Genomic DNA, 16598 nt, shown 5'->3' on the forward strand with positions numbered 1-16598 from the left:
AGAGGAGATTCACCAGAATGCTGCCTGGGATGGAGCATTTAAGTTATGGAGAGGTTGGATAGACTTGGGTTGTTTTCGTTGGAGCAAAGAAACTGAGGGACGACCTGATCGAGGTGTACAAGATTATGAGAGACATGGACAGAATGGTTAAGGAGCAACTGTTCCCCTTAATTGAAGAGTCAGTCACGAGGGGACATAGGATCAAGGCGAGGGGCAGGAAGTTTACGGGGGGATGTGAGGAAAAACTTTTTTCCCCCCCAAGAGGGTGGTGACAGTCTGAAATGCGCTGCCTGGGAGGGTGGTAGAGATGAGTTGCCTCACATCCTTTAAGTAACTTGGCACATCATAACATTCAGGGCTATGGGCTAAGTGCTTGGATAGGTAGGTCAGGTGTTTCACATGTGTCAGTGCAGACTTGATGGGCCGAAAGGCTTATTCTGCACTGTGTGATTCTGTGATCCCTGTTGAGCATAAACACCAGTCTAGATTAGTGAACTGAATGGTCTGTTTATGTGTTTCTAAATTCTGATAAAGCGCAGTAGAAATACAAACTTTTCTTTATTCCTTTTGAGAAACATTCGGCTACACATTGAGAGTGGAAGTTTCTAGATCAAGTCTGAGTGTATGGCCCCAGTGCAGTAAATGAATTTTCCGAGATTGGCCCCAGGAGGGACCTGGTTCAAAAGGACAATTGGAAACACAGTGAGATTTAGTTATTTGATGTAATTAATATTGAATGTCAGTGTGTCTGTAGTGAGTCAGTGACATTTCTGATGGTCCATGTGACTCAAACAATACCATTGGTGGCTTTTTTATAAAAAGCTGATTGTATTTTTAGATTTTTAATTTTTCTAAGAGCCCTGTGAGCATTGCCATGGGGAGATCCACCAATATTTTTCAGGAGAAAGTTGGGAGGATATTTAGAATTAAAGCTACGCCCTCTCTCCTTTGTAAGGAATGCAAATTATTGGTTGCTCAAGTTACTGTAGTTTGCATTGTGGTGATGGTATATCTGAGGCCCCTCGCTGGTCACACCACAGTCTTTGATTAAAGCAAGATAGCGTGGATGCTGGAGATTTGAAATAACAGAAAATTCTGGAAAAGCTCAGTAGGAGTGGCAGCATCTGTGGAGTGAGAAAGAGAGTTAACGTTTTGAATCCAATGTGACTCTTCTTGCGAACTGTCATCACAATCTCTTGGTTTGAGACATCGGTGTTAGGCAAGTAGGTAGTCTAGATCCAGACTGCTTCTCTCAGAAAGGCTTTGTGATGGTTTTGTCTCCTTCAGCTCCCTCTGCAGAAAAGTGCGCAGCGCACAAAGGTAAGAAGTGCCTGTTAAGGATTTCCAGATCATTAACTCCCGATTCTAACCAGCAGCTATCGGTATTTGGCTATGGAATGGACAAGAAAGGCAACTGGCACCACTATTGGGAAAATAACCAGTTAGCTGGAGCTTTCCATGTAACAGGAGTACACAACGCAACCTTCGAGACCCATGTCATCAGACAATTGGCAGAGATTGGGAAAATCCGGCTATACAGAGGCAGACACGAAAGTTCCTGAATGCACCAGTGGAAAATGAAAACCCAATTCACCAAACCATTCAGCTACTCATCACTGGGATTAGACCAATCAGGATGTTTGGGAGAACTCTGGACAGTTTTTTTCCAATGAGAACTCTGTAAACCTCAGGCAGAAATGTTTTATGAGCATATTTTGAGAATCACAGTTGTTTCTATTTAATCTCTTTCCCCCAAATAAATTTTATATAATAATGTTCTGAAATTAATGTCCCATGTCTGCTGGATACACACCCCACCATCTTGGGATAGATGGTCAGTCTGACAGTCAGTACTTTGGGAGGCTAGGCAGCTGATAAGTTGTGTTTCTTTTGTTATTTAATTATTGGATGTATGCGTCACTGGCAAGACCAGCATTTACTGCCCTCAGGAAGGGGTAGAGATCTATCGTTTTAAAACATTGCAGTGCATTGTAACAGATTTGAAACAATTGAGTGGATCGCTTGGCCATTTCAGAAGGCATTTAAGAGTTAACCACATTGCTGTCACATGTAGGTCAGACTGGGTAAGGATGGCAGATTTCCTTCCCTAAAAGGACATTAGTGAACCAGATGGTTTTTTTTACAACAATCTGGTAGTTTCATGGTCACCATTACTGAGGGTGAATTACTCTTAATTCCAGATTTATTTCACCAAATTCAAATTGCCTGCTGTTTCGGTGGGATTTGAACACTGATCTCTGGATTACAACAAAACAGGAAATGCTGGAAAATCTCAGCGGGTCTGACAGCGTCTGTGCAGAGAGAACAAAGTTAACATTGAGTCTGGGTGACTCGTCTGGATTACTAGTCCAGTAACATGAACACAGATCAGCATAGCATCTGCTCTGGCAACACAGAGAAATCCAGCAATTTGCTATACATGGTGATACCGGATACACTACTGCTGACCGTCCAGTTGGGTTAATTTTAAACTGACAGTACAGCCTTTTGGATAAAGGTTACTTTCTGTGTGTTATCCCCAATAGCTCAGCTAGTCAAGTTGTGTCCAAAGCAGAAATGATCCAAAGAGACTGAGGAGATTTGACCTGAGTTAGCTCAGGATAGTCCACGTCTCCAGGTTGTGAACTGTGGGAGCGTTTTTAGAGCATGGTGTATTTTGCCTCTGGGACCACTGCTGCTTTTAAGGGAAAATTGGATGAATATTTGAAGCAGGTAAAGTTACAGAGCAATAGACTGAGAGCCCCTTCCCTCTCAGCAATAGACAGAGCAGGGAAGGGGCATCATTTTGAGCACAGGCAGTGGGTAGAATGGCCTTGTGTTGTAACTGTCTAGTAGTTTAAACATTAATCTAGTTAAAAACATTTGTTTGAACAGGAATTTGAAAGAATGTTCAAATGTTGATGAACTCACTCCACTGACTTCAAAATATACCTGATGTACACATCGAATAGCTGAATTCTGAATGGAGCAGTGTCCAGGGAGAATTCCAGCTCACTTGTTGGGTTATTACGCTAAAATCTATCTTGGACCAAATGTTCAATAAAGACACAGTGCAGGAGAATATTCCCCCATATTCCTTTAATTTAAGGCTGCAGCAGTCACTACAAAGAAAACAAAAAATACTAGAATCCTTATATTGTACAATGAAGGAAAAGAGATCAACTCTCAAACAACCCAACAATCAAACATAACTGTAGCAACAGGGTTTTAAAGAGACAGTACCCATTTTGGTCAATATACTGAGCAAAGTATTAACAACATCCGAAAAAGAAAATTCTTGCAGATTAAGAAACTTTGGTGCTATTTTCCACTGATTGAAATCAGAATCGAGTCCTGCCTCCCCAGATCTTTGTTTCAAAGAGTTTGTGCATTGCAGGGATACCACAGAACTATGTGGATCAGTGCTATAAACCCCCCCTCAACTCAGTCAGAGATGCCCAGACAGAAAAGACTCTCGTGAAAAGTCATTGCATTTTGGAAGGTTTTAATTGGAAAGCGAGCTGGAATTTGTGCTAGTAATGGTTATGAACCTGTGTGCACTGCTTTCTAAAGGCAGTGCTGCCAGGAATGTAGCACAGTGATGATTTCACACCAGTCTGCTCCCGAGTGGGAACAATGCAGCAACTCTACCAGTGAGAAGCATGCACCATGGCATCCATCACTTGTGAGCCACAAGAATTGCCTAACTCACTGGCACCTTCAGCACTATCATTATTCCAAACCCTCTGGCTTGTTTCATTCTAGCCTAAAGGAAGTACTGGAAAGCAATAAAACCATTTCCAGTGCAGAGAAATAATTTGCCCAAGATTGCATGACCATGAAAACATCAGAGCATTTAGGAGGGGGAATTTTGCAGAAATGAGCTGCTTCTTGCAAAACATTCAGAGAGACCAGAACGCAAAGACACAGCAAAGCCTCATGCCTACAATCTACTGAACTGTCAGACAATGGAGATGGAAGCTGGCATTGTCGACTCTTGAAATCCTTACACCTGCTTACAACACTCGTGTTGTCATGGCCACTGCACTAGACGCAGGCAATCAGTTGGCGACTTATCAATTGGTGCAATAAAAGGAACGAACAGACATCGAGGCAGGGCTTGTAGCCAAACTCTCACCTCAAGTCTATTAACTTCCCACCTTAAGATATTTTCCAGCAAAATTCTGTAATTGTAGTTGGACTATAGATAGAGCACCAAGACACCATTTACAACCCTATTTACAGCAAACTGGCTATATACTCACAGGAGGATTTATAATTGACAATAAACTGCCAGGCCACAAAGCTCTCAACTGTTTCATATTGTATTAGAATATACATATTGAAATTTTGATGTAATAATTTAATTATTAACTTTTAAAGCTTTATCTGGGTGTTGATGGATTAAACATGAGTTTGTTCATAGATCCTACTGCAGAATTCTGGTTCAATTTGTATACAAAGGAATACTGTCTCTTTAAATCATTTAATTTTTAATAAACATTTAATATTCAGTATTCAACAATCTGGAAGAAAAATGCTTTATGAAAATTTGTCAAATAAAAATGCTAACCTTTTTCACCTTCCCACATGGTAAGACGAAATAGAAATCAGAATTGGCGCACTTGCAAATGATTAACACAGTTGTTGAAAGTGTATGGCATTTAATAAAAGGCTCTGATAACTCCTTTTACCTACCCCTAAATAACCTGGTTTCTGTTCTAAAGTGCAATGATTATGCAAAAATACTCGTGTGTATTTTTCTTTTGTGCTTATTGAGGTCAGAGGTGCCAGTGTTGGGAATGATTTCTTTTGTCACTTTTGGTTGGCAGTGTCAGTATCAAACGCCCCTGATTAGAATATAACCCACATGAGATAGTCACATTCGTTCCTCAAACTGGGAAAGTACCCTGTACGCCATATCCTGTACAAAGCCATTTTCCCATTTTTTCTTTCCTCTCTAAAGCTTCTTTAGTTTTGTTCCTTTGCTGTTTGCTCCCACAGAATAAAAATGTTGAGATAAACCTGCAGGGATATTCGGTAGACCAGCAATGGAGACAATCCCCTGCCTATCACTCTCCCCCCTCAGCCAACTGGAATCAGCAAACACACGATTCTCAAAGCTGATATCATGATGCATAAACCTTTCCTGCTATCTTGCATTCTGACATATTTACTCACAAAGTGGCCAAAGCACCATGTCCGGCCATACACATGAAGAGAGGGTTATAAATCCAGCCAGTGTACAGGACAACAATGTGAGAGCATGTAGCTAGGTTAGTTCCCTCGCTTGGAATCCAGGCCATAACAAAAATAGGAGCTTGGGTGAGATTGCTAGACTAGTGCTGATTTGTCCTGAAGTATGTGTTGTTTTGCTGGTGGGTTTATGATGCAATGGTCATTGAGTTGAGACCTGCCCAACTCAGAGTCTTTAAAATCAGCCTCGATATACACAGCTTTCATTCTGCCAGTCTGCCTTGGATTTGAATCAAGATTCAAGACGTGAATAAACAAGGGGCCAAATCATTGCACAGATTTCCAGATTGTGCTTTATCCCCCCAATCACTACTTTCTACATTTGATAAATATTTCAACTTTGGTTTTTATTTTGAGAACTGTACACTCCATAGTTAAAATGGGCAGCAAATGACCCATACCTGAATAAAACACTATAGTATATCTCACATTGTTACTGATTTCCCACCCTTCTAAGGTCATCATCTGTGTTTACCAATCTAACTCCTGGAAACTTACTAACTGCTGGTTACTGCTGTGTAATATAGATTACGAAGAGAGTGCAATTAGCATTTCTTACAAGGACATTCATTCTGTATGACAATTTGGCACATTCATACACTATCGTATACAAAGGATTTACTAAGACAGCTGATTTACTAATGCACGTGGCTGAATGTCTTGTTCCCTCCCTACCCCTGCCCCGCTCTGTCAATCTTCCATAAGAGCTCATCTCAAACTGATTTCCTGACCTTTCCTCCAATCTTTGTACCTCCTGTCTCAATACCTGTCACTATTCCCATTTCTCCACCAATCCAGAGCCTCAAGCAGCATGTCAGCAAAGACTACAACTCAATTCACTGATTCATCTTCCAACAATCCGGCACTCTGCAGGCTTGGCCCAGGTCTTAGGGGTTTCCTTGAAACACAAGTGTTTGCCAAATGTTTTCCTGAGCTCTGTGCTGCTTCAGCTAATGTTGATTCAGATCGAGGGAAAGCGATCGCAATTCATCAAAAAGTGCAGTATAAAATGTTGACAAAAATTTCATTTCTCGCAGCCAATTCACAACCAGGACAATGCAAGTTGCAGAAAAGTTCTAGAGTTTAAGAAAACAGGAGCTTCATTAAAGATTCTCATATCACTTAAATAGGCCAACCGGGACTAATTCAATTCTGGGCTTATTACAGGAGAAATGATGTGGAGATGCCGGCGTTGGACTGGGGCGGGCACAATAAGAAGACTCACAACACCAGGTTAAAGTCCAACAGGTTTATTTGGAATCACGAGCTTTAGGAGCGCTGCTCCTTCCTCTGGTGAAAAGCTGAATTTCAATATCAGAAATAAGACTGGAAATAGTGTTGGAAATGACTGAAGGGCTGGGGGAACTAGACAAGAGTGAGAGTCTCCGTTGGGTAGAGAATGAGTATTCTAGAACCTTGCAATGAGATGACAATAAAGAGGTGAATCGGACACTGGGTGTGGAGATAGGGCAGTCAGTTGAAAGAATGGACTTGTTGGGTTGAGACGTATATTTTTGTTGTGTGTTTTCCATTGAGTATTTTTGCAGACAGGCTATTTTTCAATGTGTTATAGGGAGACCTCACTTGGAATGCACTGCCTAAGAGAGTGGTAGAGACAGGTTCAATCAAGTAACTGAAAAAGGAATTGGACTGTTATCTGAAAAGGAAGAATCTGCAGCCTTCTATGATTCTAATCTTAAACACTGTGGGGTGGAGGCAGGAAATGACAGTGAATTTCTCATTGGGAGAGCTGGTGTAGACATGATGGGCAGAATGAGCTTCTTCTGCATGATAACAACTCTGAAATCTGCTGTCAGATTGTCATTTTGGGGCCTTAGCTGGATGTCCAGCCCAGCTGGGTTAATGTGACACCTTTCTGATTAGAAGATTTAAAACGCTGCACAAAACCACAGTCTGGTCAATAAAGCTCACCCTCATCTGCAACATTAAACACAGACTGGGCTGCAGGGCGGGATGCAGTACTTTACAGATATAGAACTTCAAACACTGAGTTCAGCTCTACAGAACCTTCGGTTCTAGGCACTGCACCTTAGGGAGGATATACTGGCTCAGAGAGGGTGCAGCACAGATTCATCAGAGGCACTGGGCTTAGAAAGACAGGTTGCCTAAACCTAACTAGAATTCTCGCATTAAAAGATTGAGAAGTGCTTTGACAGGACGGGAAGGGCCTGGACAGAGAGGACGGGAAGGGCCTGGACAGAGAGGACGGGAAGGACCTGGACAGAGAGGACGGGAAGGGCCTGGACAGAGAGGACGGGAAGGACCTGGACAGAGAGGACGGGAAGGGCCTGGACAGAGAGGACGGGAAGGGCCTGGACAGAGAGGACGGGAAGGGCCTGTTTACTTTAGCAGAGTGGTCAGTGACTGGGGACACAGATTTAAAGTGATTGGTAGAGAATGGGTCGGCACGATGGCACAGTGGTTAGCCTCATAGCACCAGGGACCTGGGTTCGATTCCTGGCTTGGATCACTGTCTGTGTGGAGTCTGCACGTTCTCCCCGTGTCTGCGTGGGTTTCCTCCGGATGCTCCGGTTTCCTCTCACAGTCTGAAAGACGTGCTGGTTAGGTGCATTGGCCATGCTAAATTCTCCCTCAGTGTACCCGAACAGGCGCCGGAGTGTGGCGACTAGGGGATTTTCCACAGTAACTTCATTGCAGTGTTAATGTAAGCCGACTTGTGACTAATAAATAAACTTTACTTAAAGGGAAGAAAAATTCTTTTCCACCCGAGAGGGCTGTGGGGGTCTGGAACTCTCTGCCTGAAAGGGTGGTAGAGGCAAAGACCCTCAACTCATTTAACAGGTGTCGAGATTTGCAACCGAAGATTCCTAACACTCTGGAAAAGGGGGATTAGTCCGGTTGGCTCAGAATGGCCTCTTTCTGTGCTTGTAAACATTCTACATTTTCCAAATATCTGCAGAGGAATGGGCACAAATGTGGAGGGGCAGTGATGGAATGCTCTCTTCCTGCCTGGATGAATGCAGCTCCACCAACACTCGCAACACCATCCAGGACAAAACAGTCCGCTTGATTGGCACCCCATCCACCAACACTCACTTCCTCCACGATTGACGCACAACGGCAGCCGTGTGTACTATCTACAAGATGCACTGCAGGAGCTCACCCAGGTTTCTGAGACTGCACTTTCCAAACCCATGACCTCTACCACCCAGCAAGACAAGGGCAGCAGACACATGGAAACTCCCTCCCTAACAGCACTGTGGCATCTCACTACCACCTTCTGAAGGGCAATTAGGAATGGGCAATAAATGCTGGCCCAGCCAGCGACGCCCACATCCAATGAATACATTTTTAAAAATTGCTCTGTATGAGAGTCAGCACTGACATGATGGGCTGAATAGCCTGCGCTGTAACAATTTTATTATTCTATGAAAAATAAACATGGTCAAGCCAATTTTTCCTAAAAATAGGCCACTTGCTGAAGTATTACAGCAAAACTGATAGTCGTTTTTGATTTTATAAAATATATTGGAAAAAATGCAAGTATTTGAGTAGTTTGGTGTATCCAGTTGTGGCCGTAAGGCAGGTTTATATTATCCAAGTTTATATTGTGCATCAGTTGAATCTGTGACTGTCCCTTGGGTCCAGATAGTCACACTGATCATTAATCCAAAACCACTGAAAAGTCTAATGATCGGAATTTTGAAAGCTGAAATTGGCACATTTATTGGAAAGAGGCACTTTCAGAGACACCAAGGTCACAGGTTTTTGAAAAGTTAGAAGGAAGCATTCCCTTACACAGTGAGCATTGAATCAGAGCGTCTGACAAGAGTGGGGAGAGCTGGTGTGAGAGATATGGCTGGAGAGAAGGGGATGGCAGAGAGATTCCAGAAGGGCACAGGGATTGAACCACCGTTTAGTTTCTGAAACCATCATACAATCTTCAAAGTAAAAGTTAATCTATTAGCGCAAAAACAAACTTGGAAAATGAGTTTAAAAATAATGCAGATAAACTCTCTCAAGGCTGTGGAAATAACCAGGTGTTAATATCCAGTCATCAGCCCCTCCATCTATCAGAAAATGATCATGGAAAACATTCATCAAGAAACTTCCTTCCTATGCAGACAGCATTAATCAAAGCACAAAGTGCTGGTCTAGTCGCCTCACCTATAAATAACTGGTCATCATGGGTGTGGCAGAGTTGGGATGAACATTAATCATTTTCTGTTCAATTTCACAGCACCTCCGTTCCTGGCCTCAGCTTTGCTACAATTTAATTTGCAATTCCAAACCACTCCTCCATTAAAATCTTCTACCCCCCCAGAGCTCTGGACAACTTCAACTGTCTGGGTTTACCGTACAGAGACGTCAAAAAGTTGCTCTAAATATAGCTTGCACCCCAAAGTTGAATTTGATTTTCTGCTCTACATCATTATTCATCAACAAGTTTCCTGATCCTTCAAGAATTCACACGCTGGATCTCAGGAGATCCCAATGGAGGCTCTGGTGAGCTTTGACTGAGTGAATGAGAACAGATCATTTGGCAGCAGCTGTGGGTCAGCAGACATCAGCTCCAGCCAGTGGATACTCGCTGTGAGTTAGCAGGCACGCTCTTTATAACATCACAGTGCACACAGATCAGACAGCAGTTACAGGAATGTGTTGATATACAAATCTTGTAGGACAGATGCAATTCTTGCTAAACCTATAACTTAAAAGAAAATATTTAGCAGACTGCTCACATTGCCAAGCTAAGTAACATACTTTAATACCAAATTAAAATGTGGATGCTCTGACAATTTTAAAATACTGCCCACTTAAGTCAAAAGAACAATAAGTCAGTTCAGCCGCTGTCAAACCTCAACCCCTCTAGGCCAGTCTGTAACAATGCCAGTACTACAAAGCAATGCAATAAGCACCAGCTGTATAAGATAAAATTTAAAAGGGATTTAAAAACTAACATATACAAACTATATTCTTTACCATTTAAAGCCTTTCACTTCAATGAGTTGTGGTGGTTTTAACGGCAATACTTGTTGCAAGAACTCATTGTACAAACAGAATCTTTCACAACTTTGACACAAATAAATACCTTTCGATGTTAAGATTCACAAGGAAAAAAAATCAATCTGTTTTTGCCGTCATCTGTGCAGCTTTTAAACCTTGCAGGTTTGGGAATGAACACAAGCCAACTGTAGGGGTTTGCGTGTCAGGGTAATGGTACTGCTTCTCACCAAGTACCCAAGAAAACAACATCCATTATAAAACTCAGAGCAACTGAAAACCAATCCTTTGCAAGAAGCTTCATGTTCAAAATCCTGAGCCGATCCCCTGAAGTGTCATCGCAAAATAAATTCCATGCCTCTCTATCTTAAAACACAAGTCAAGTGTATTCCTGGCAGTGAACATTACTGCAAGAAACATGTACAGTTTACAGTTTGTTTCAGTGTTTTGGGGGGAGGCGGGGGTGGGATCCTCCCATTGCCCACCCCACCCTGATTATTCCCATTCTCTTCCAAAGGTACTGGCTGGGGTAAGGTCCATGGAAGCTCTGTCACTTTCCCCCAAATGGCCATCTCCAAATGGTGAGAAGATGGGTTGTGTGTCAGCCTGGTGGTCAGCGTAGGAAGATATCTCAGCCCTGATCTTGCCCTGACCCAACATCCAGACATCTCCAGTTTGGGGTTCATTAGTCAGCACTCGGAGCAGGAACCAGAGCCGATTTTCCATCTCTAACCTGGGGTGCTAGGCCCAATTTTAGCCCTGCCCCAAAAGGCTGACTCAGCAGGAGTCACACCTCCACATGCAGAGTCTGTGTGACTGTCTCACAAACTGCACTCCCCCCTCCCCGAGTCCACGAGGGCCAGTCTCCCAGCCTGTGACCTGTGGCAGGAGTAGGATAAGGATCGCTGAGACATGGAGAGCTGGGATGTGACCGGTTCTTGATGATAGTTTGTGCATCAACAGTTTAATCCGAGAATGAGGAGTGAAAGAACTGTTACCAGTTTTAAAACAAAAGACAGCGAGACAGAGAGAGAGAGAGAGAAAGAGAGTGAGGGGACAAAACGATGGATCTTGAAGCTGTGTGTGTTTGTCCCACTGTCTTCCTATTTTAAATGATCTTGGGGGCTGATCGGTCATTGGTTAAAGTCTTTCTCAGTTTGACCCCCCTGCGAATCATGGACAAAACATCATCACCGCCCTCAATTGGTGAGGGGGTAGCAGCAACATTGTCGACCCTGCCAGTCCTTTGGGAAACCTCTGCAGTGCCCAGGTGAGGAGTGAGTCCGTTTCCTGTAGTGTTTCTCGCAGGTTTTGATTCTTGGGCATTTTGGAGGTTGGGGGCAGAGCGCTGAAGGCCGCTGACCAGAAGTGGTTTCTCTGGTACCAGGGAGTATCCGGGGTTCTGCGCCATGCTCAGACTTTGTGTTGAGCTGCAAATTCCCTGCTTCCTTTGCGCAAAACTGGACCTCCCCCCCTGCAGGCTAACAGTCTCCTCGCTGCCCGTTCGACAGACTGCCAGAGTGGCCGGTTTACTGGACACGGGTGGCCCGGGAATGGGCACCATGGGAGTCCGGATGGGAATGGGCACACCACTGATGGTGCCACGTCGGAATGTCGGTTTGCTAGAAGGTTTCCTTCGAATTGTGGCAACGTGAGATGTCATCGTGGATTCAGGATCAACCAAGAGGCTAACTGTAGAAGCAGGTCGCTTTGCCTGAAACATTTTCCTGTAATTCAGGCTGATGTCACTATTCCTGGGAATGGTGGAGGATTTATCAAAATCAATCTGAGCGGCCAGTTCCTGCTCTCCGTGCAATGAGATGTAATCATAATCGGGCACTAAAAGAGAGAACAGACATTAGTATGGAAACCGCCACACAGTGAAATAAACCCCGCCAGCACCGCCAATAACAATGATCTGTCTTACAAAATATTTCTGCATCATTCAATGATGGAGCCAAGCCAGGGACTTGCCATTAAAATGCTCCAATTTTATTCAAACACAGTAAGAAATCTACCTAAATCCTAATACAACAATCTCAACCCAGAGAATGGGGTATGGGGAGGCGAGAAGGCATTCAGGCACGCTGCTTCTTGAATCATTTACGGGAAGTATATGTCGTTGACAAAGCCAGCATTTATTGCCCAGCCCTAATTGCCCTGAGAAGGTGGTGGTGAGCTGCCTTCGTAACCACCGCAGTCCCTGTGGTATAGGTGCACCCTCTGTGCTATTAGGGAGGCAGTTCCAGGATTTTGACCAAGCGACAGTGAAGGAACGGTGATATATTTCCAAGTCAGGATGGTGTGTGGCTTGGAGAGGAAGCTCTGGGTGGTGGTTTTCCCAGGTACCTGCTACCCTTGTTCTTTTGGATGGCAGGAGTTCCAGGTTTGGAAGGTGCTGTTGAAAAGACCACAGTGAATTCCTACAGTGCATCTTATAGATGATACACACTGCCGCCACCATGCGTTAATGGCGGAGGGAATCAAGCTCAAGATGGTGGATGTGGTGCGAATTAGGGAGTGCCGCACTGTCAGAGGGTCAGTGCTGAGAGAGTGCCGCACTGTCAGAGGGTCAGTACTGAGGGAGTGCCGCACTGTCAGAGGGTCAGTACTGAGGGAGTGCCGCACTGTCAGAGGGTCAGTACTGAGGGAGTGCCGCACTGTCAGAGGGTCAGTGCTGAGAGAGTGCCGCACTGTCAGAGGGTCAGTACTGAGGGAGTGCCGCACTGTCAGAGGGTCAGTACTGAGGGAGTGCCGCACTGTCAGAGGGTCAGTACTGAGGGAGTGCCGCACTGTCAGAGGGTCAGTACTGAGGGAGTGCCGCACTGTCAGAGGGTCAGTACTGAGGGAGTGCCGCACTGTCAGAGGGTCAGTACTGAGGGAGTGCCGCACTGTCAGAGGGTCAGTACTGAGGGAGTGCCGCACTGTCAGAGGGTCAGTACTGAGGGAGTGCCGCACTGTCAGAGGGTCAGTACTGAGGGAGTGCTGCACTGTCAGAAGGTCAGTACTGAGGGAGTGCTGCACTGTCAGAGGGTCAGTACTGAGGGAGTGCTGCACTGTCAGAGGGTCAGTACTGAGGGAGTGCTGCACTGTCAGAGGGTCAGTACTGAGGGAGTGCTGCACTGTCAGAGGGTCAGAACTGAGGGAGTGCTGCACTGTCAGAGGGTCAGTACTGAGAGAGTGCTGCATTGTCAGAGGGTCAGTACTGAGGGAGTGCTGCACTGTCAGAGGGTCAGTACTGAGGGAGTGCTGCACTGTCAGAAGGTCAGTACTGAGGGAGTGCTGCACTGTCAGAGGGTCAGTACTGAGGGAGTGCTGCACTGTCAGAGGGTCAGTACTGAGGGAGTGCTGCACTGTCAGAGGGTCAGTACTGAGGGAGTGCTGCACTGTCAGAGGGTCAGTACTGAGAGAGTGCTGCACTGTCAGAGGGTCAGTACTGAGAGAGTGCTGCATTGTCAGAGGTGCAGTATTAAAGGGCCGCTGCTCTGTTGGATGTGCTGCCTTTGGGGGTCAGACAGTAAACTGAGATCCTGTGCTCCAGATCAGGGTGTGATCAAGGATCCCATGTTCTCACCAACGTTCATCACGAACCGATTTTATTTGTCACCCATCTCCTAGGTATTTGTTGATTGTGGGATCTTGCTGTGTACACGATGAGTGCTTTGCATTGCTCTAAATCTGAAAGCTCCTTCATTAATCGAGGGATTGAGTTTAGGAGTCGGGAGATAATGCTGCAGCTTTATAGGACCCTGGTTAGACCCCACTTGGAGTACTGCGCGCAGTTCTGGTCACCTCATTACAGGAAAGATGTTGAAGCCATTGAAAGGGTGCAGAGGAGATTTACAAGGATGTTGCCTGGATTGGAGGGCATGCCTTATGAGGATAGGTTGAGGGAGCTTGGTCTCTTCTCCCTGGAGAGACGAAGGATGAGAGGTGACCTGATAGAGGTTTACAAGATGTTGAGAGGTCTGGATAGGGTAGACTCTCAGAGGCTATTTCCAAGGGCTGAAATGGTTGCTACGAGAGGACACAGGTTTAAGGTGCTGGGGGGTAGGTACAGAGGAGATGTCAGGGGTAAGTTTTTCACTCAGAGGGTGGTGGGTGAGTGGAATCGGCTGACGTCGGTGGTGGTGGAGGCAAACTCGTTGGGGTCTTTTAAGAGACTTCTGGATGAGTACATGGGATTTAATGGGATTGAGGGCTATAGATAGGCCTAGAGGTAGGGATATGATCGGCGCAACTTGTGGGCCGAAGGGCCTGTTTGTGCTGTGGCTTTCTATGTTCTATGTTCTATCAACCCCACCAGAAGGGGGTCACTGAGTGGCAGAAATTTATACTTCTGCTTTGCTTGGATGTACCCCGCCGGACCCTGCCCGCTTCACAACAACCTGGGATTTATTTTTATAGCATAAATAATTTTACAACTCACCAATCAGGGTCTGTTCCTTCTTCACTGCTGTAAAACAATCGCAAAAGTCAAAACCATGTCAGCAAAACAACGGAAATAATTTCTACTCTCAAATCCACACCTGGTGCCGTTTTGGTCTCTCTACCTAAGAAAGGATATACTTGCCATGGAGGGAGTGCAGTGGAGGGTCACTGGGCTGATACCGGGGCTGGTGGGACTGCCCTGTGAGGGGAGATTGGTTTGACTGGGTCAGTATTCACTCGAGTTTGGAAGGATGAGAGGAGATCGGATTGAATTCTAACAGGGCCGGACAGACTGGATGCAGGAGGATGTTTTCCCTGGTTGGGGAATCTGGATGTGGAGATGCCGGTGTTGGACTGGGGTAAGCACAGTAAGAAGTCTCACAACACCAGGTTAAAATCCAACAGGTTTATTTGGCACGCTATACAGACAAAACATGCTGTTCATAGAGAAGGAGAGAGTGCAGAATGTAGTGTTACAGTCATAGCTAGGGTGTAGAGAGAGATCAACTGAATGCAAGGCAAGTCCATTCAAAAGTCTGACAGCAGCAGGGAAGAAGCTGTTCTTGAGTCGGTTGGTACGTGACCTCAGACTTTTGTATCTTTTTCCCAAAGAAAGAAGGTGGAAGAGAGAATGTCTGGGGTGTGTGGGGTCCTTAATTATGCTGGCTGCTTTGCTGAGGCAGCGGGAAGTGTAGACAGAGTCAATGGATGGGAGGCTGGTTTGCGTGATGGATTGGGCTACATTCACAACCTTTTGTAGTTCCTTGCGGTCTTGGGCAGAGCAGGAGCCATACCAAGCTGTGATACAACCAGAAAGAATGCTTTCTATGGTGAGAGTCATAGCTGACATGCCAAATTTCCTTAGTCTTCTGAGAAAGTAGAGGCGTTGGTGGGGCTTTCTTAACTATAGTGTCGGCATGGGGGGCACCAGGACAGGTTGTTGGTGACCTGGACACCTAAAAACTTGAAGCTCTCGACCCTTCATTTCTTCACTCAGAGGGTGGTGAACCAGTGCAGGCCAAATCACTGAATGTATTTCAAAAAAGGGATAGATAATGTTTTAGATTTTAACAGCATCAAGGGGTATGGGGAGAAAGTGGGAATATGGCATTGAGATCAAGGATCAGTCGTGATCATACCGACTGGTGGAGCAGGCTCGAAGGGCCGAATGGTCTATTCCTAGTGTCTATGCAAAATGCAGTCATGATGGAAGCCAGCAGAAGCAGTGCTGTTATCAAAGACTTTCAAACAAGACAGAGAGAGCGGGGCAGTGGGATTAGTTTGGGGATTGATACAGGGCTATGAGGAGAGACTGGGGCAGTGGGATTACTTTAGGATTGACACAGGGCTATGGGGAGAGAGTGGGATTAGTTTGGGATTGATACAGGGCTATGAGGAGAGCGCAAGGCAGTGGGATTAGTTTGGGATTGATACAGGGCGATGGGGAGAGAGCAAGGCGGCATGGTGGCACAGTGGTGAGCACTGCTACCTCAACACCAGGGACCCAGATTCAACTCTGGCCTCAGGTCACTGTCTGTGTGGTGTTTGCACATTCTCCCTGTGTCTCCGGTTTCCTCCGGGTGCTCCAGTTTCCTCCCACACTCCAAAGATGTGTGGGTTAGGTGGATTGGCCATGTTAAATTGCCCCTTGCTGTCAGGAGGACTAGCAGGGTAAATACATGGTGTTCTTGGCATAGGGCCTGGGTGGGATTGTTGTCGGTACAGACTTGATGGGCCAAATGGCCTCCTTCTGCACTGTAGGGATTCTACATGTGACTCCAGAGCCACAGCAATGTGGTTAATTCTTTACTTCCTTGTTGAGCAGTACAGTGTTTATTTTAAACAAATTAATTACAATTTCTCGCCAATTTTCACCGAGTAGCTTTTTACTCCAGATTTATGTAATCCACTGAATTTAAATTCAA

General features: G+C 45.2%; 2 protein-coding genes across 18 annotated transcripts in view; one reads left to right on the forward strand and one right to left on the reverse strand.

Annotated features, from left to right (window-relative positions):
• The window catches only part of LOC144508694 (CMP-N-acetylneuraminate-beta-galactosamide-alpha-2,3-sialyltransferase 2-like), a 556023-nt gene that overhangs the window by 40237 nt on the left and 499188 nt on the right, over nt 1-16598 (forward strand). For 11 of the 17 annotated variants that reach the window (XM_078236987.1, XM_078236988.1, XM_078236991.1 and 8 more), the window contains one exon: nt 1374-7242. In XM_078236987.1, coding sequence (XP_078093113.1) covers nt 1374-1562 — 189 coding nt within the window. In that variant the 3' untranslated portion in view covers nt 1563-7242. Of the gene's footprint in view, nt 1-1373; nt 7243-16598 lie in introns of those variants that run through there. The other 6 variants (XM_078236998.1, XM_078236999.1, XM_078237000.1 and 3 more) reach the window with 2 other exon arrangements.
• Nucleotides 3085-16598, reverse strand: part of mtss1 (MTSS I-BAR domain containing 1) — a 138957-nt gene continuing 125443 nt past the window's right edge. The window contains exons 14-15 of the mRNA XM_078236090.1: nt 14672-14698; nt 3085-12081 (exon numbers count right to left, since the gene is read on the reverse strand). Coding sequence (XP_078092216.1) covers nt 11351-12081; nt 14672-14698 — 758 coding nt within the window. The 3' untranslated portion in view covers nt 3085-11350. The remainder of the gene's footprint in view (nt 12082-14671; nt 14699-16598) is intronic.

This window comes from Mustelus asterias, chromosome 20, assembly GCF_964213995.1.
Source record: "Mustelus asterias chromosome 20, sMusAst1.hap1.1, whole genome shotgun sequence".
Lineage (NCBI taxonomy): Eukaryota > Metazoa > Chordata > Chondrichthyes > Carcharhiniformes > Triakidae > Mustelus > Mustelus asterias.